This window comes from Spea bombifrons, chromosome 7 (assembly GCF_027358695.1).
Source record: "Spea bombifrons isolate aSpeBom1 chromosome 7, aSpeBom1.2.pri, whole genome shotgun sequence".
Lineage (NCBI taxonomy): Eukaryota > Metazoa > Chordata > Amphibia > Anura > Pelobatidae > Spea > Spea bombifrons.
In genome coordinates, this window is record NC_071093.1 from 13647903 (window position 1) to 13666840 (window position 18938).

Genomic DNA, 18938 nt, shown 5'->3' on the forward strand with positions numbered 1-18938 from the left:
AAGATTATCACCATTATCATCACATTATTAAGATCAAGAGTATCACTTCATAAAAAAAATAAAAATAAGAAGCAACTGTAATTCACAAATAAAGGTACAGACCTAGAATGGATAATAAAGCACTGCACGTATCCTGCCCAGCCTCATTAGCAACGTGACAAGAATACTCTCCGTCATCTTCATGGGTGGCGCTAAATATTTCCAAAATGCAAGATTTTTCTGTCGTGGTTATGCTACACCTGTCAGATTGGCTTATCTCTCTGCCATTCTTCTTCCATGTAACAAAAATGGTAGGAGAACCAACATAGGTGCACTCCAGGGTTATGGGTTTTCCAGATTCCACATAAGAATCGTTAAGTTTCTTTACAAAGGTTGCTGGAGCTACAGAAGAATAGCAAAATAATATATCAATATAGAAATATGATCTTGTCAGCAACAAGAAAAAACATATTATTTTTTTTTTATCAAGACTAACCTTTAACAAAGAGACGTGTTGTACATGAATCTTTACCAGCATCATTACTTATTAAGCAAGTATAGTCCCCACTCTGTAAAGTATCTACATTGTATAATTCCAAAGCTGCAAATGAGTTTTTCAAAGAGATGTTACAGTTTGCTCCAGGAAGTAATTCACTATTGCCTCTAAACCAGTTCACTTTGTATGGTGGCGTTCCTTTGATCACACATGTAAAGGTCACATTAGAGCCAGGCAAGACTTCCTGAGGATCAGGCTTCTTCATGAAAGATGGTGGTTCTATACACAGGTAAATAAAATAAGAAAATGAGGATATTGCATGTACAATATAAGGAATTATATCAAAGGATTTGCTACGTAACACTGTTCTTTTGCGTGTTTCATATGAAGAACCTCTAAACTAAGAAGTTTTTTTTTTACTGACCTTGAACGGTCAGAGTTGCACTGCATTCATCTGTTCCTGCTATGTTAGATGCTTGACAGGTATAGTCTCCGATGTCTGTAGATTCCAGAGCTTTCACAGTTAAAGAGCAGACATTATCTGAAAAGCTAATTTCATGTTTATCACTGCTTTCTATCCTGTTTCCACTTTGATACCAAGACACAGATATGGGAAGAGACCCAGACACTTTGCATTCCAACTGAGTAGATGATCCTAGCACACTGTTGGTATCTTTGAGTCTTCTTGTGAAAGATGGTGGAATTACCCGGTCTGTGAATGCACAAGATATAGAGTAAGAAACTCAAATATTTCCCATATATTAAGCCTGGAGAAACGACCCCCAAAAAGTGTATAGTTTATAAAGAAAAACTAACCAAGAACATCAACGGAGACCGTACAGCTGCTCTCGCCAACATCATTCATCACCTCAAAGGTGTAAGCCCCACTGTCTCCCTTTTCAGCAGAGAGAATTTTAAGAGTTGAGGTCTTGTTAAAGAAGCTTATTGAGTGCTTTTTGTCACTCCTCAGCTCTCGGCCATCTTTGTACCACTTAGTGACAAGTTCTGGTGAGCCAGCAACAGTACATTCTAAGGAGCAGGTGTCACCAGCTGTAACTCTTGTAGGCTCAGGTCTCTCTACAATGCGTGCTGGTTCTGAAATGAAATTTGAAGATGCCCTCGTAAAATAGTTTCCATCAAAATATGCCTAATAGTTTACAGAAATCTTTCTAATAAAGAAAATATAAAACTCACCAAAGCATAGACACATTTTTTTCTATAAATGTATAAATGTCATCCCTGAGACTCTAGTCATTCGAAATACTACTTAAAATTAAAATTTGGTAATATTTCAACTACAAAATTCTGCAATTTTATGATAATATCTACTTTGAAAGATATTTACTCTCAAAGGTTAAGATATAAAATTCAGCAGTTTGCAAAAGATTAAGGTTAAAGATTTTACATCTTTGAAATCATACTGATAGTGGGGCACATTGGTGTTTTTTTACAAACCTATTAAGGATAGAATAGCCGCACAGTCTCTTGTTCCCACTTCATTTTTGGCCTGGCAGGTGTATTTTCCTGCACTTGATGAATCCGTGCTGGCAATATGTAAAGTTGCAAGATTGTTAGCGTAAGATATTCTAATATTTTCACTCTCTCTAATGATTTCCCCTTTGTCCTTGAGCCAGGTGACTGATATTGGTTGAGAGCCTTCTGTTGTTGCCTGTAATTCTGTTTCTTCACCAATAAGGCACGTTGTATCACTTAGTTTCTTCGTGAATCTTGGGGGCTCTATTGAAGAAAACGTGGTCCCATGATTGACAATATAAACTATTATTAGAGTTAAAAAAGAAAGTTTTTTTTTTAAGATAATATACAAACCTTTGAACTTGATAGAACAAACACAGTTATCACTGCCAACTTCATTGACTGCCTTGCACTGATATTCCCCAATATCTGCTGGTTCTACATTTAAGACATGGACTGTAGCAAGTGTGTCCTTGGAAGTAACCTTGAACTTTTTGCTGCTTCGGATTTGTCTCCTATCTTTGAACCATGCAACCTCAAATGGTGGGGTTCCCACAAGTTCACATTCAAAACTTACATCGACTCCTTTTAAAACCTCAACTGGAGAAGGTTTTCTAACAAAAATAGGTGGTTCTATGAAGATAAAGAAAAAGAATATTGTAATTTATGTAAAAAAAGGAAAATTCCTATTCTAGTTTGACAAAGCACTACCCAAATATTTATGATGAAACAGAACTTAGAAGCAAAGAGTAGAATAGTCTAAATAACATTTTAGCATGATTATGAGCCACGTGGGCCTTTTAAATTTACCTTCATGCCTATTTGCTAACTCAGCTTGCTGTTATTGGCATTTCCCCATGAATAATCTTGGGGAAAATGGGCAATCCTGTCCTCTACATCCTTCTTATTTTAGTATGGAATACTTAATACACCATACACTTAAACAATATGTATATACAGTTTTGGAAGCAGAATAACAACAACTACTTAATTACTACTAATTGTAACACAGGTCCGTTGACAAAAACTCAGCTGTACAAAATATTAAGATATTAAGAAGAAGGAGAAAGTGACATTAAACCTTTTACTGTGATGACAGTACTGCAGCTTGCACTGCCTGCCTCATTATGAGCTTCACAGGTATAATCTCCACTGTCTTCACTGCAGAAATCATTAATTTCCAGCATCGCCACAGAATCAGTAAAGGATAGGCTGTATTTTGCACTTTGTTGCAGTTCAGTGTCGTTTTTGTACCATACGACTCTTATTTCTGGTGATCCACTAATTTTGCATTCAAGCTGTGAGGAGCCACCAAGTTTTACAATCCGTGAAGGTTCTAACTTCTTCACAAACTTTGGAGGTTCTATGGAAGCAGAAGAAAAAAATGAATGCCTGGACAAGTAAGTTAAGCATATAATATAATGTACTAAGGGATACTGTCATTCGCTCATACTATGTGCGTTGTACTTACTGTCGACGTTTCGGTGTACTATTTTTGTGTAACATCTATTGAGTCTCGCATGTATGAATTGACGATTAGTGTTAATATACCCTTTCTCGGAAATAACAGCATTTATCATTCTCTCCAAAACATAGAAAAAATATATACAATGCAGACATAACATATAAAAGACAAAGATCAGAAAAAGAAGGCCTTTGCTGTATGCAGATTGTTTGCAGTATGAGCCATTTCAAGCAAGCTTCCATTTGTAGTTAAGCAAGTAAACAAAGATACACAGCTTTTCTTGCAAGCAAAGCATTGCAATAAACTTCACAATACCTTTTACGCTCAGCTCTGCTGAACAAGATTCTTTTCCAACATCGTTCTCAGCCAGGCATGTGTATAGGCCTGAATCTCCTTTTGCTACTTTAAGAATTCTGAGATGAGCAGTATTACCAATATATGTGATCTTATAATTTCCTCCTGTTTTGATTTCTTTGTTATCTTTGGCCCATGTCACCTTAATAGGATGTGTTCCAGAAATGTGGCATTCAAAATCTGCATGCTCTCCAAGAACAGCGCCAACGGGTACTGCTCTTTTATCAAAGATTGGTGGCGTCTTGGGTTCTATAGATTAAAATGAATAGCAAAGAACTTAGAGTAGCTCAGTGTTGTATGACTATGTGCCAGTACTCTCACTGGAACTTAAAAAGAAGACGATTTATTATTGAAAGCATACAAACCTGATACGGTCAGTTTAGCAACAGATGAAGCTGTTCCAACAGCATTAGAAGCGGTACAAGAATACTGGCCAGCATGACCCATCTCTGCGGCCAGAATGCGAAGAGAAGCTACATTATTTATAAAAGCTATTTTTACATTGTCATCCTCTGTTAAAGGTACACCATCTTTATACCAAGAAACCTCAATGGGTTCTGACCCATTTATACGACAATCAAATTTCACTGGATGTCCAATAGTTTCCTCTATATCCTTCATTTTCCTTGCAAATGAAGGTGGAAGAAAGCGGTCTGCAAGACAAGAAGTACATAAGACAAGTGCACCCTTTCTGCTATAGACCTTTTTCTTGACTTAAAACTACATGCTAAAAAGATACATGACAATGGCACTAAAGAAATCACCTTGGACAGTAAGCACTGCTTTTGAAGTAGCTGATCCCACAGAATTTTCTGCCTTGCAGACATATTCTGCAGTGTCATTTTTATCCAACTTGCTGAAAGCAAGTGTAGCTACATTGTTGGAAAAGTACACTTTATATCCCGGAGTTGATCTAATTTTGGTATCTCCCTTGTACCAAGACACTTCAATTTCTGGGGTTCCTCCAATATGGCATTGAAGAGATGCTGAATCTCCAACAGTGGCCTCCAAATCTTCTACGTTTGTGATAAAGTAAGGTGGTTCTAGTAAAAGAACATAACAATAACTAAAATGTTCCATACCCAAGCCAAGAATGTTTTGTTTTAGAGAGAAAATACCAGAAGAACACACCTAATATTGTCACAAAGGCTTGACAGGCGTCCTGCCCAGCCTCATTTTCCACCCGGCAAGTATATTCACCATCATCCTCTTTGGTGCTACTTAAGATTTCCAGGATGCAAGACTTTTCTGTTGTTGTTATGTTGCATTTTTCAGTTTGCACAATTTCTACACCATTCCTTTCCCAGGTAACGTAGATTGGAGGAGTTCCAATGTATGTGCTTTCCAAAATAATAGGCTTTCCCGTTTCTATGCTATAATCTTTTATTTTCTTCACAAAAGCAGCGGGTTCTGATTTAAGAAGGTACAGAGTTAGCAGCAATTGTGACAATTGGCATGCAAATAGACCTTTTTTTCCCCCTACAATGGAAAGATACCTTTTACAAACAGATGTGTAGTGCATGAATCCTTTCCTGCATCATTAGACACCACACAGGTGTATTCCCCACTGTGGGATGTATCCAGCTCATATAATTCCAAGATTGCAGTGGAATCTTTTAGTCTTATGTCACAAGTAATACCAGGGACAAGTTCACTGCTCCCTTTAAACCAGTGGACCTTAAAAGGTGGCGTTCCCTTAATAACAGCTTTAAAGGATGCATTCATTCCAGGAAGTGCTTCAATTGGTTCAGGTTTCTCAATAAATGATGGAGGCTCTGAAGATGCATTCAAAGGGTAATAATACAAATCATTAGTTCACTTATTGGTAAGTAATAGAGGTTGTTTTGTCATGTTTAAGTAAGAGTCCTGTTATTTAATTAAAGCAATTTCAAATTTAAAGATAAGAAGAAAATAAAAGAAACTCATCAAGAGGTGTACAAAGTGTAATAAGATAAATTCGAGGCGATATAACTGATCAACTCATCTAGTTGTATTACTGACCTTGTACAATCATGGTTGCACTGCATTCATCAGTACCCGCTACATTAGATGCCACACAAGTGTAGCGCCCAGTATCAGAAGATTCCAAGTAGTTCATTTTCACAACACAGAGGCTATCAGTAAAGCTAATTTCATATTTGTCCCCACTGAAGATTTCTCTTCCGTTGTGAAGCCATGAAACAGACATAGGTGCTGAACCGGTAATTTTGCATTCCATAACCACAGAAGAGCCCAATGCACCAGTGGTCTCCTTCAACTTTTTGGTAAAGGAAGGAGGAATGATTCGATCTATTTGGCAAAAGGTAGGAAATAAAAATCAATTTTCTGAAACTACATTGAAATAAATTATCATTATCTTCCTAAAAGCCAAACGATAAATTAACTAACCAAGGACTTCAACTGTTGCAGTGCAGTTGTTTTTTCCAACGTTGTTTTTCACCTCGAAAGTGTATTCTCCACTATCACCTTTTTCTGCAGACAGAATTTTAATGGATGCTACTTTATTAATGAGACTGATTTTATATTTTTGGTTACTGATCAGTTCTTTTCCGTCTTTAAACCAACTGGCGGAAAGTTCAGGTGTTCCTGCCACAATGCACTCAACCGTGCACACATCTCCTGCTGTAACTCTAACAGGCTCTGGTTTTTCTACTATTGTTGCTGGTTCTGAAATAAAACAAACATAATAAGTGTCTGTAATGAGCTTGGACAACCTTGAGTGCTAGGAGGGTGAGAAACGTGTTGCTTAAAAAGGCAAAATGTGTTACTCATCCAATCGAGCACTCAATGGTTGGATAGAAAGAGGTTTTGGAGACTATTTGCTTTTCATAGTTGTGTTTTTATTACCTAGAACAGAGACGTTGGCTATGCACTCCCTCGCTCCGGCATCGTTTTTAATCTGGCATATGTATTTCCCAGCGTTAGTAATGTCTGCCTTTCTGATTTGCAGAGTTGCAAGGTTTTCAGTGTAAGAAATCTTAATATTTTCCGTTTCTCTGATGACTTCTTCTTTGTCTTTTAGCCAAATGACTGAAATTGGCTGTGAACCTTCTATGACTGCTTGCAGTTCAAGAGGGTTACCAGTAATTATAGTAATACTCTCAAATTTCTTCACAAGCCTTGGTGGCTCTGAGCAAAAAAATGCAAAATATATTAAAATATAAGTTTAAAGAAGGTTTGTGAACATTTTTGGTTTGTGAACATTTTTTGTCTTCTAAGAATATTTAAAGGATTACCTTTTAATTGTATTGTACAAATGCAAGTGTCACTTCCCACATCATTAGAAGCTTTACAATGATAGTCTCCAATGTCAGGCGCCTCCATATTAAGAATGTGAACACAAGCAAGATGGTTTTTAGAAGTAAGTTTGTACTTTTTGCTACTGCGGATTTGTCTCCTATCTTTAAACCATGTGACTTCAAATGGCGGTGTGCCGATAAGTTCACATTCAAGACTAACATCAACACCTTTTAGGATTTCTGTTGGACTTGGTTTCCTGCTAAACACAGGGGGTTCTACAAAGAGAACATAAGTGAACGTAAGATGAACTGGTTAGACAAGTAATGTATTGTACACAGCAAATGGCATATTTTCTTTTAATTTAATTTGTCTAAAATAATATTACATTATGATCAAGGGTTTATGGATTTTCCTGCTCTCTTAATTTCTGTTGAGCTATATTTCAGCAGAATTTAACTAGAGGATAGTTTTCATAGTGAAATAGAATGGCTTCCTATAAATATGCCAGATTGTTGATTGTTCATAATTTCATATTTACAAATCTGTTCAAGTAAATTAATCCTAGTAGAAAGCTATAGCATATGAGCCAACCTATCTTATCTTCACACTTGTAAATGCCGTTCCATAGTTTCATGGAAAAATGGCGTGCGCAGTAATTATATATGTATGTATTATAAACTAACACTGTATTCAGACTAATAATAGATGTTTAGACTATATATTAAATAGTATATGAGCCCATTCCATGTGCGTGTTCAGACAAAATAATTGTGCCTCATAAGAGACAATTCTTCTTTTACCATTTTTGATTGGATATCACTTAAATAACTTTTTTATTTGGTTCTATTCAGCTAAGATACCGACACAATTCATACAGGGTCCTTTTGGTTCCTACTGCTATAGTGTATGTTTTAGTATTTGGGCAAATGACTAGTGAGTGTAGTTTGTAAAACATCTGCTCCATATGAGCAGGAAATGGGGAAAAAAAAACCTAATATGGTACTAAAATATTAACCACGGATTCTAAAATGTTACTAATGCATTCTACTTATTTTGTACGTTTGAAGATAGAGTAACTCCCTGTTTTACATGCACAGAGCAATAGTATATATTACACTGTTTTTTTAGAGCACACACAAAATAGTGTGTGTTTCATTAAGGATCACAGTGTTCTGTTAATAAGCACAAACCATTAGCAACTGATGGTGATTTCTGACCTTTAGCTAAAACCTTGATACTGCTGCTTGCGCTGCCTGCGTCGTTGCTTGCTTCACATGTATAATCTCCACTGTCTTCAATGCTTAGGTTGTTTATCTCCAGAACTGGTATGTAATCAATGAATGACATGCTGTACTTTTCATTGGTTTTAATTTCTCGGTCATTTTTGTACCAGGTGATTTTGATTTCTGGAGAGCCACTTATTTTGCACTCACAGCGGGCAGAGTCACCAACCTTCACAATTTTGGTTGAGTCTAACTTCTTGATAAACTTGGGTGGTTCTATGAAACCAAAAGAAAGTGAAGGGAAAAAAAGAGGGGGAAACATATTTGTTAATAGCTATACAGTTTATACTAAGTCACGTCTTGATGCAGAAGTCATTAAGATGTGTAAGAATGTAACCAATAGTTTGACATAAGATAGAATACAAACAAACACAAAGACTGGAGAACCTCCGCACCTGTTACAAGCAACATTGTGGAACAAGAGTCGCTACCAACATCATTGGTAACTTGGCATGTGTACCGTCCACTGCTTGAGCCATCGACTGTGAACAGATTTAAGAAGCCCACATTCCCTTCCATTCCCAAAAAACATTTAGCGCCAGAAAAGAGTTCCACTTCTTCTTTAAACCATTTGATTGAGAATGGTGGTGTTCCTTTCACTTCAACCTTAAAATCCACCAGAGAGTCTGGTATTGCCTTTTGGCTTTCAGGTTTCACGATGAAGCTTGGGGGTTCTGCGGCGTTGAAGAAAGAGTATTTTAACAAGACAAAAAAATCATTGTTCTTACTTATTAGTAATAGTGGCAGGTATAGCCTGCTATTTTCATTATTTGTTAAAACTTTAAAGAACACAAAGAAGAATGCAAAAGGTTAAGTAAGAAATATAAAGATTTTCAAACCTTTCACTGTCAAGATGGCGCTGCATTCAGCACTTCCTGCCACGTTCGCTACTTTGCACTTGTAATTTCCATTATCAGATAAATCTAAATTAGATATTGTCAGCGACACTGTGTTTTCATGGCAAACAAGTTTATGTTTTGCACTGAGGAAGATTTCGCTGCCATCTTTAAACCAATATGCGTTTATGGGAAGCGAGCCAGAAACCTTACATTCCATTTGAATAGAAGATCCAAGAACTTTAGCCATTTTTGTTAACTTTTTGGTAAAAGATGGAGGAATTGCTTGATCTGTCCAACAAAAACAAATGAGCAAAGAGAAAAGAGTAGCCAGTTATTCCTGAAGCTCCTTCTTTGCATCTCAATAAGCAGTAAGAAGTAAAGAGAACGTTACTAACCTAGAACTGTCACGAAAGCGTTGCAAGTACTGATCCCAAAGTCATTTTCAACCTTAAATGTATATTCTCCGCTATCCTCCTTGCTCACAGAATGGATCCTCAAGCTTGAGACATTATCCTCAAAACCTAAGGTATAATATCTGCTTGGCATGATTTGTCTGCCATCTTTAAACCACCTCACCATAAGCTCTGGAGTGCCAGCAACAGTACATTCCAAAGTTACAGGATCTCTCTCGGTCACATCTACTGACTTAGGTTTTTCTATGATTTGGGCTGGTTCTGGTGTAAAAGAAATGAATATTTAATTAAATTTAAAATATTTCCTATATATAATGTTTAAAAAATATGTTTATGTTAAACAAAAAAAGTGCTCACGAACCTTGTGCTATGAGTAAAGCAAAGCACTTTTCAGTTCCTGATTCGTTGGAAGCCTGACATGTGTATCTACCGGGGTGGTCCATTTCAACAGATTTTATATATAAAGTGGCAATATTGTTATCAAAGGTAATATGGGTGTTGTCATCTTGTTCCAGAACTTTGTCTCCCTTTATCCATGCCACTGTTAATGGTTCAGAACCCACTACTGCACATTGGAAAACAGCAGAACTTCCAAGAACAGTAGTTGCATTTTCAATCTTCTGAACAAAGGATGGTGGTTCTATACAAGGGTAGAAGTGATTTAAATATGTAAGAAATAATCCCGATCTACGTTTTTTTTTTCTATAAAAATAAGATTTAGCTGTAACTAACCTTTTAAATGAACTGAAGCAGTACAAGAACAGCCTCCTGCTTCATTTGAAATAGTGCACTGGTATTCACCAGCATCGGAAAAATCACACTTGTAAATGTGAAGTTCAAATACCGATTCCTTTTGAACCAATGAATACTTTTTACTACTACGGATCTCTTTTTTGTTCTTCATAAAGGTGACTTCATAAGGTGGAGTTCCAAGAACTTCGCAAAACAGTTTCACGTCGGAACCTTTCACTACTTCTATCGGTTCAAACACTGACTTAAAAGTGGGGGCTTCTACAAATTAGAAAAAACACGTAAAGGTTTATTTATAAAATACAAGGCACCATTTAGTAAAAATACTAAAATGGTTTTAAAGTAAACAAACCTTTTACTTTAACATCAATACTGCAGCTCTCACTGCCTGCCTCATTGGTGGCTTCGCAGACATATATACCAGTATCATCAATATCAGAATTGTCAATGTCAAGGGTAGCAATGCCATTGCTAAACGAAATACTATATCTGTCACTCGCTGTAATATCATTTCCATCATGGTACCAAGTGACTTTGATCTCAGGTGTGCCAGCTATTTGACACTGGAAACTTGTTGATTCTTCTTTTCTTAACATCAAGAATGGGCTTGGTTTCTTTACAAACCGTGGGGGCTCTAAATATAAAAAAAGTTCAATAATATATAAGCACCAGAACTATTTAGGTGAGCCTAATAGCAGTTCTAAATATAAATAACTAAAATCCCCACCTTTTACGAAGAGTGTGGCCTTACAACTTGTTGCACCAACATCGTTAGTGATCTGCACAGTATAAGTTCCTGAATCAGCCACCTTTGCTGATATCAGCTCAAGGGTACTTGAGGATTCATCTTTCCAAACGGAACGATTTGCCCCTGAAAGAAGTTCCTTGCTATCCTTAAACCACTTGATTACCATTGGAGTGCTGCCATTCATGACAGCTTTAAACTGGACCCTAGAACCTGGAAGAGCATCTTGTGGCTGAGGCTTCTCGATAAAGTATGGCGGTTCTAAAATGTTCAGAATGGAAAATAAAGTTACACTTAAATCTAAGTTTCTCACAACAAGGTTTAAATTTGTAAGAGATTATATGAAAAGGCAAACCTTTAACTGTTAAATATCCACTGGTCTGGTTCTTCCCTGCTTTATTTGAGGCAGAACAAGTGTAGGTTCCGCTGTCTGAACCTTCTAGGTCATTAATTTCCATAAATGCAATATTATCATGGAAAGAATATTTGTACTTTCCGCTGGGCAATATCTCTATGTCATCCTTTAACCACTTAACAGTTATAGGATGGGAGCCAGAAACTATGCATTCAAGATTGACAAAAGATCCCTTGACGCTGTCCATTTTCTTCAGTTTCCTTGTAAATGAAGGCGGTATAATGAGATCTGATTAACACAGAAAGGAAGAAACACTGTGTTAACTAACACTGTTATGCTAATTTTAGACATATTTATTTAAAAAAAAATGGAGAATCCTTAAAAAGTATATCAATACTAACCTAGAACATTAACAGATGCACTACAGGTGCTTCTGCCAACATCATTCTCAACCTCAAATGCGTATTCCCCACTATCACTCTTGTCTGTTGAAAAGATTTTCAAGACAGAAACGTTCTCTGTAAAGCTGATTTTATATTTGGGGCCAAATTTTAACTCTTTTCCGTCTTTGAACCATTTCGCCGTGATTTCTTTTGTTCCAGAAAATTTACACTGCAAAGTGGCTGGGTCACCTTCTGTTACATCGATAGATACTGCTTTGTCAATGATCGTAGCAGGCTCTGTTATAGATGGGGAACAAGGACATTTAGAAAGTGATCTTTACTATTAAGCGTATTTATCTAAATCCATTACAAAGGAAGAAAAGCGACAAACCTTTTACTGCCAAAATAGCAGAACATCTTTGGACTCCTGCATCATTTTTGGCCTCACAAGTATATTTTCCACCAAGGTTGCTCTTAACAGAAGCTATGTGTAGTGTAGCTACGTTGTTTTTAAAGATTGCTTTGATGTTTTCATCCTCCATGACCTCATCATTGTCTTTCCACCAGGACATGGTGATGGGCTGAGACCCTTTAACCGCACATTGGAATGCAACCATTCCTCCTATGAGTGAACTAAGGTTTTCGAGCTTCCGTATAAACGTAGGAGGTTCTAACAGAAAGATTAATTATTAGTGAATATTACATTTACAGCTTCATTTCTAGATTTGAAAAGCATATATATTTTTTTTGTTTCACTAACCTTTTAAGGTCACAAGAGAACTACAAAGGCAGCTTCCAACATCATTAAAAACCCTGCACTGATATTCACCAACATCCATGGAATCAAATCTTAAAATAGTAAGGCTGAGCAGAGTGTCTTGGAAAAATGTTTTATACTTTCTACCGCTTCGAACCGGTTTGTTATCCTTGAACCATGAGACGTCAAATGGAGGTGAGCCTACGAGTTCCCCTTCCAAAGTAACATCCGTGTCTCTTATAACTTCAGTGTTTTCAAATTCTTTTCTAAAGGATGGGGGCTCTGTGGCATAAGATAAAAAAATGTTTTGTTTTGTTTTTTAAATTAATTTAATTTAAATTAATTTAAATTAGGCTGCTTTTTTTCAAAAACATTAATGCTTTAGAAAAACATATAGTTGTAACACACCTTTAACAATGACAGCACAGCTGCATATGTCTGTACCAGCTTCATTTTTAGCTTGACACACATATTCACCACTGTCTTCCAGGTTTATACTGAAAAGCTTAAGATCTGCAACGGAATTCACGAAGGACATGCTACAAGAATCGCTCTCTTTGATTTTCCTGTCATTTTTAAACCACGTAATTGTGATGGTCGGCGTCCCAGCTACTTTACACGCAAGCTGCACGGGATCGCCCTTTTTGAAGAGTTGTGATGATTCTAATTTGTCCACAAAGTTTGCGGGTTCTGTGGGATTTAAACACAGTTGTTAAGACAGCAAAGATACGACGCAAAAGAATTCTCAATTTCAAGATAAAGAAAATGCAAACCTTTGACAAAAATGTTTGCATTACATTCCACGGCGCCAGCAACGTTGCTGACTTTGCAGACATAGTTCCCTGAATCGGTTGTTTTTACTGCATAAAGTTCCAGTGAACTGGCAGTGTTTTCCTTGGCAATGTAACACGCTCCGCCTGTTTTCAGTTCTTCAATGCCCTTAAACCACTTTATAGACAACGGTGGCGTTCCCTTAAATGTGGTTTTTAAGCAAACAGTAGATCCCGGCAATGCATCCTGTGCATCTGGTGTGACAATGAAGCTTGGTGGTTCTAGATACATTAAGAGGAGACATTATAAGATATTTCTGCAAAAAGATTAAGAGGAACAAATAAAGTATACCTAAAAGAAGAGGGTAAAAGAGATCTCAAACCTTTCACAGTTAAAGTCCCCTTGCATTCTTTGGTTCCTGCAGAGTTTGTGGCCCTACAAGTGTATATGCCGGCATCATTCATATTTAGTTGACGTATCTCCAATGAAGCAGTGCCTTCAACAAAGGATAGCTTGTATTTATCAGCGGTAAGCTCTTGATCATTCTTAAACCATACCACCTTCATGGGTAAAGAGCCGGACACTCTGCACTCCAGTCGGCAAAAGATATTTACTACACTGTCAATATCCCGTAAAGGTTTGGTAAACGACGGACCAAGAATTCGATCTGTTTGTGATGAAAATAAGTATGTTCGTTACTATGCGAAGCTATCCACTAGATTAAAAGAGTCGTTTAAACTAATGATATAATATACTAACCTAAAACAGTTAAAGTGGTCTTGCAGCTGTTACTACCCACATCATTGGACACCTCAAATGAATATTCGCCGCTATCCTGGATTTCAGCCGAATAAAACTTCAAAGAAGCAATGTTATTTTTAAAACTGATCCTGTATTTTTTGCCAGACACTATTTCCTTTCCTTCTTTAAACCATTTCACTTTAAGTTCTGGAGTGCCTGCGACGGTGCATTCCAAAGTGGCAGGATCGCCTGCTGTCACTTGGATCAGTTCTGCTTTTTCAACTATTTTGGCAGATTCTATAACAAAATTAGATACATAATGTTACAGAACGTGTTTATATCACTGTGTCGTATTTAGATAAAAAAAGATGTAATTCATTAATAGCTAACTAACCTTTAACCAGTAAGTCTGCAAAACAAGTCTGGCTTCCTGCATCATTTTCAGCTACACAAGTGTATTTTCCTGCATTGTTTAGTTGAACGCTGCTAATGTGCAAAGTGGCAACATTATTATCAAAGGTCATTTTGACTTTGCCATCTTCTCTGACCACTTCTCTTCCCTTCATCCAAAACACGTTAATGACCTCAGAGCCTTTGATGACAGCTTGCATTGAAATATTGTTACCCACAACAGCAGTGACGTTCTCTAACTTCTTCACAAAGGACGGCGGTTCTGATTTAGAAAAGAAAGATAAGCTGATAAATCCCTGTCGTCGCTTTCAAATACTACACATTATGACAAAAAGCAATGTTCGCACAATATGTGCAAACAACTGCAAGCCCGGATAGGTTTTATAATCTATTCTTGCTTCATAGACTGTTATGTTTTCAAAGATTTCTGAAGAAATCAAAATGTAAATTTACCCATGCTCATATAATGTTTTTCCTGTTTAGTTTTTAGGGAGACATTGGCATGGTAGTCATGCCAAGAGTGCCAGCTGTAAACCCAAGCTTCATGCAACGTAAGTTCTATAGGAACAAATGGGAATGGTCTTTCAAGGTTTATATGTAAAATATGCCAGCAAAGATGATAAACTCTGCGATTATTCTACTGAAGGAAACAGATTTTCAACAAATCTGTTAAAACATCAGGGCATATCCATGTCCCCATGAATGTTGAATGAGTAATCCCTGTTACTTGGTGTAAGCACCAAATAGTATGGCTTGTAGTATAGTGTAATTGTTTCTTTAGTGCTAAATGAGTTGGACAACACAGTCTTCACCCTACTTCCATCAAAGTGTTGACATGCCTGTTTATTCAGAGTTTTCATAAATAGATTTCTGCTTCAATCAACTCTTTATTAAGAAATCAGATGTTAGTCACTACAGAGATGATTTCAAGATGTTCTTGTTAGAATGAAGAGCGAAGAAGTGTTTCAAATACTAACCTTTGAGTTTGTATGTTGCGCTGCAGATGCATTTGCCAACTTCATTAGCTACAACACACTCGTATTCCCCAACGTCTGCACTATTAAAGGAAGAAATTTCCAGACATGCCATAGACCTTTGACATATCAGCCTGTATTTTTTACTACTGCGGATTTGTTTCTTGTCTTTATACCAGCTAACATCAAAAGGTCCAGTACCAGAAACTTCACATTGAAGAGTTGTGTTTGATCCTTTTACAATCTCAGCTGGTTCAAGCTTTTTGACGAAAGAAGGTGGTTCTAAAAAAGCATTACATTGTGAGAATAAAGAGGTGTAAGATTTGTTTTTTTTTCATTCACTACCCGCTTAGCAAAAAGAAGAGAGATACAAACCTTTTACAATAATTTCAGAAGTGCAGCTTTCACAGCCAGCATCATTAAGAGCTTCGCAGGTATAACTCCCGCTATCCTCAACTTTCATGTTGGTAATATCTAAGATAGCTTCTGAGTTGACGAAAGACATTGTAAACATGTTACTTGGGCTAATAGCGGTATTATTCCTGAACCAGGTCACATGGATTTCAGGAGAGCCTTTTATTTTGCATTGCAGATGAGCTGACTCTCCCTGTTTTAGCAAATACGATGGCTCTATCTTCTTTGCAAAAGATGGTGGCTCTATAGAAAATGTGTTTAAAAAAAAGATAAAAGAAGATACCGAAACAAGATTGCAACAGCAGGCAAAGACTTTGGAGAAGATAAAATAGGTAAAGAGACAAACAAGACATGTCCACTGTTTTACCAAGGTGGTTCTCTCTCTTTCACCCAGCAACCATTCACACATTTACACTTCTTGAAGAACAAATCTATACCTAGTAAACATGTTCCCACATAGTATGGATTCAATTATAACATTTTACAAGACGACAAAGCCTATGAAGACCCACAACTTGCTCACACGTGTAAGGCCAAATCCATGTTACGTGTTTTGTTCAGAAGGTTTCCGTAATGAAGGGCTATTGTGTTGTGTCAAGTTAATGTAATATTTGGTTCAGTATAGTGTGCTATGTTTAGTCTCTTACCTCTGATAGTAACGGCTGCAGAAGATGAACTGCTTCCAGCATCATTTGTAGCGGTGCACACATAATTTCCAGAATCCTTAATCTTAGCCACAGGAATTTCAAGAGATGCTACTTTGTCATCAAAAAATATTCTATAATCCTTCCCAGGGAGGAGTTTGTGGCCATCTTTTGTCCAGGTGACTGTCACTTTTCTGTCTTCATCCACTTGACACTCAAGACGAATGGTTTTATTAACAGCAGAACGTAAAGGTTCTAACTGTTTAATGAAATGTGGCTTGTCGATAACTACTAACTCAGCTTGACAGGTGTCTGTTCCAAACTTGTTTGAAGCTTTGCAAGAATATGTGCCTTTATCTGTAGTGGTAAGACTGGTGAGTTCTAAAACATGCTTGTTGTTTGCAGCTGAGATCTGGCAGTTCTCCGAAGGAGAAATGGCAAATCCATCTTTCTGCCATATTGTGTCAATTACAGGAGTGCCTGAAACTGTAGCCTGGAATTTTGCTTTCTTATTCACAAAAGAGGTAACAGACTCGGGTCTGGTAACAAAAGAGGGAGGGAAGGCTTCTGCAAAGAAAATATAGGAGTCATTATTGTATGCCAGCCATTTACACTTTGTACCGAAGAAGCACCATAGTAAATAAAAGAAGTAATAGACAACCATTGGTAGGTTTGGACATTTTCACTATCCATTAGTAATAAAAGTAGGTAAGAGAAGATGACTTTGGCATTTATAAATGTAGGTGGGTTAGTAATGCCTTAACTTCAACCCAATATCTATTTTCTCTTGATTGATGGGGCTCTTCAACTGAATGTGTATCAATAACCATCTAGCACGGGATGTCGGATAACAACCTGTATGCACACACACCTGTGTTAAGATTACACTCAATGGAAAGAGTATGCCACAAACTATCTACTTTCCATAATATAGTTGATACACTGTCTGTTATCAAAATGGAATAAACCCTGTAACTAAGACATATTGAAGACTCAATTTACAAACAATTTAAAAACGGACACTTTCCACTTGTGTCCTGAGCTTTTCTGAAAAGATAATGAAGAACCAGCAAACAGCGTCTCGAGCAAATAGATTAAGAACTCTATTTAAGTTTGTTGAGACCGATACCTCTTACTGAGGAACATGCTGCGGAAATGAGGATAGCATCCTCCCAACCACTACCACCTGGCAATATCACCAAATTCACATGTTGTAGTTAAAACATGATGTGCTTTTGTTAAACATTCCTTTCGGAATATACAACAATCAAGTGACATCAAGCGGCTTCTCAGAAATGTAAAGATTCTGTGATACCTGAATACCAACCACCTGGTTAGGAGGTATCTGATGTAAAATAATGCATTTGTTCTTAAGCGGAAAAAAAGAAACTTGAATACATTCTGAATTTCTGCAAATCAGTACTCACCAGTTACAGTCAACGTGGCTGTGCTGCTTACACTACCAAACATGTTTGATACTTTGCATGTATATTCTCCACAGTCCACAATCTGCGGGCGGAAAACCTCCAGGGTAGACAGGAAATTTGATGTCTTAACAGAGTACTTATCACTCTCGTAAAGCTCTCGGCCCGACTTGAACCACTGGAATCGAACATTAGGTGCAGGCTCCGTCTCACAGGTGAAAAGTGCCGAGTAACCAACTGCTACCTCCACAGACTCAACTCTTTTCCGTAGAACAGGAGCTGTTAAAAACAAATATGAGGCACAGTTTTAGAAGAAGAAAAAAAGGACGAGAAGCAAACATTTTAAGAAAACAACTGAACATTTTGATTAAGGAAGGGAGGTTGTGTGAACGATCCGGAAAAAGTGAAAGGAGAAGGTCTGTCAGAATGAAAGGAAATGGTTAGCGCTGTTCAGCAAATTAAATGACCTCGTTGGAGTGATACATGTGGAATCCAAGAAATACACCAAAATCATGTGAGCATGCACAACAATGTGGTTTATTATATCACGGTGGGGAAGAAACCCCAAAAAGCTGAAGAAGTGGAAGCAAATGCATTAAGAAATCCATCCTTAATGTGATTATTTCAAATATGAAACTGGAAATTGTGGTTTAAATGTGGTGAAATCGTGCAGAAACATCCAGTGACTTTCAGCCTTGAATACAGGATCTGTGGTTGGATAATGGAAGGGTATCCAAAATCACATTATGACGGTGCTGTGATAAAAGTGCCGTAAATATGACGTGAGCAATACACTTACACGGTTTTGTGGATATGGGGATGAACATGTCAGCGAGATAGTGTTAGTACCACAAAATGCCTTTAAAATATGTTGGTAATGATTACCAAAGAGCATGTTTCTAAATGCATGCCATCACATGACAAATTATATATACAACATTATTGTAAGAATGTTAGTTGTGAATTAATATACTTAAAGAAAAGTAGACAACAAGGGTATGCTTTTCTGGTAGAATAATTTCCCTTA

The 18938-nt window shown here is 37.1% G+C and overlaps 1 protein-coding gene across 1 annotated transcript in view; it reads right to left on the reverse strand.

Moving 5' to 3' along the window:
- Positions 1 to 18938, reverse strand: part of TTN (titin) — a 201585-nt gene that overhangs the window by 136008 nt on the left and 46639 nt on the right. Inside the window, exons 46-82 of the mRNA XM_053470904.1 lie at positions 17915 to 18190; positions 16491 to 17054; positions 15805 to 16086; positions 15433 to 15711; positions 14439 to 14717; positions 14063 to 14341; positions 13686 to 13970; positions 13306 to 13584; positions 12941 to 13222; positions 12536 to 12814; positions 12167 to 12445; positions 11794 to 12072; positions 11393 to 11680; positions 11020 to 11298; positions 10645 to 10926; positions 10275 to 10553; positions 9904 to 10182; positions 9525 to 9803; positions 9130 to 9417; positions 8686 to 8964; positions 8225 to 8506; positions 7004 to 7282; positions 6615 to 6896; positions 6156 to 6434; positions 5769 to 6056; positions 5264 to 5542; positions 4899 to 5177; positions 4532 to 4810; positions 4133 to 4420; positions 3729 to 4016; positions 3030 to 3311; positions 2303 to 2581; positions 1931 to 2212; positions 1292 to 1570; positions 900 to 1187; positions 476 to 754; positions 103 to 381 (exon numbers count right to left, since the gene is read on the reverse strand). Coding sequence (XP_053326879.1) covers positions 103 to 381; positions 476 to 754; positions 900 to 1187; positions 1292 to 1570; positions 1931 to 2212; positions 2303 to 2581; positions 3030 to 3311; positions 3729 to 4016; positions 4133 to 4420; positions 4532 to 4810; positions 4899 to 5177; positions 5264 to 5542; positions 5769 to 6056; positions 6156 to 6434; positions 6615 to 6896; positions 7004 to 7282; positions 8225 to 8506; positions 8686 to 8964; positions 9130 to 9417; positions 9525 to 9803; positions 9904 to 10182; positions 10275 to 10553; positions 10645 to 10926; positions 11020 to 11298; positions 11393 to 11680; positions 11794 to 12072; positions 12167 to 12445; positions 12536 to 12814; positions 12941 to 13222; positions 13306 to 13584; positions 13686 to 13970; positions 14063 to 14341; positions 14439 to 14717; positions 15433 to 15711; positions 15805 to 16086; positions 16491 to 17054; positions 17915 to 18190 — 10686 coding nt within the window. The remainder of the gene's footprint in view (positions 1 to 102; positions 382 to 475; positions 755 to 899; positions 1188 to 1291; positions 1571 to 1930; positions 2213 to 2302; positions 2582 to 3029; positions 3312 to 3728; positions 4017 to 4132; positions 4421 to 4531; positions 4811 to 4898; positions 5178 to 5263; positions 5543 to 5768; positions 6057 to 6155; positions 6435 to 6614; positions 6897 to 7003; positions 7283 to 8224; positions 8507 to 8685; positions 8965 to 9129; positions 9418 to 9524; positions 9804 to 9903; positions 10183 to 10274; positions 10554 to 10644; positions 10927 to 11019; positions 11299 to 11392; positions 11681 to 11793; positions 12073 to 12166; positions 12446 to 12535; positions 12815 to 12940; positions 13223 to 13305; positions 13585 to 13685; positions 13971 to 14062; positions 14342 to 14438; positions 14718 to 15432; positions 15712 to 15804; positions 16087 to 16490; positions 17055 to 17914; positions 18191 to 18938) is intronic.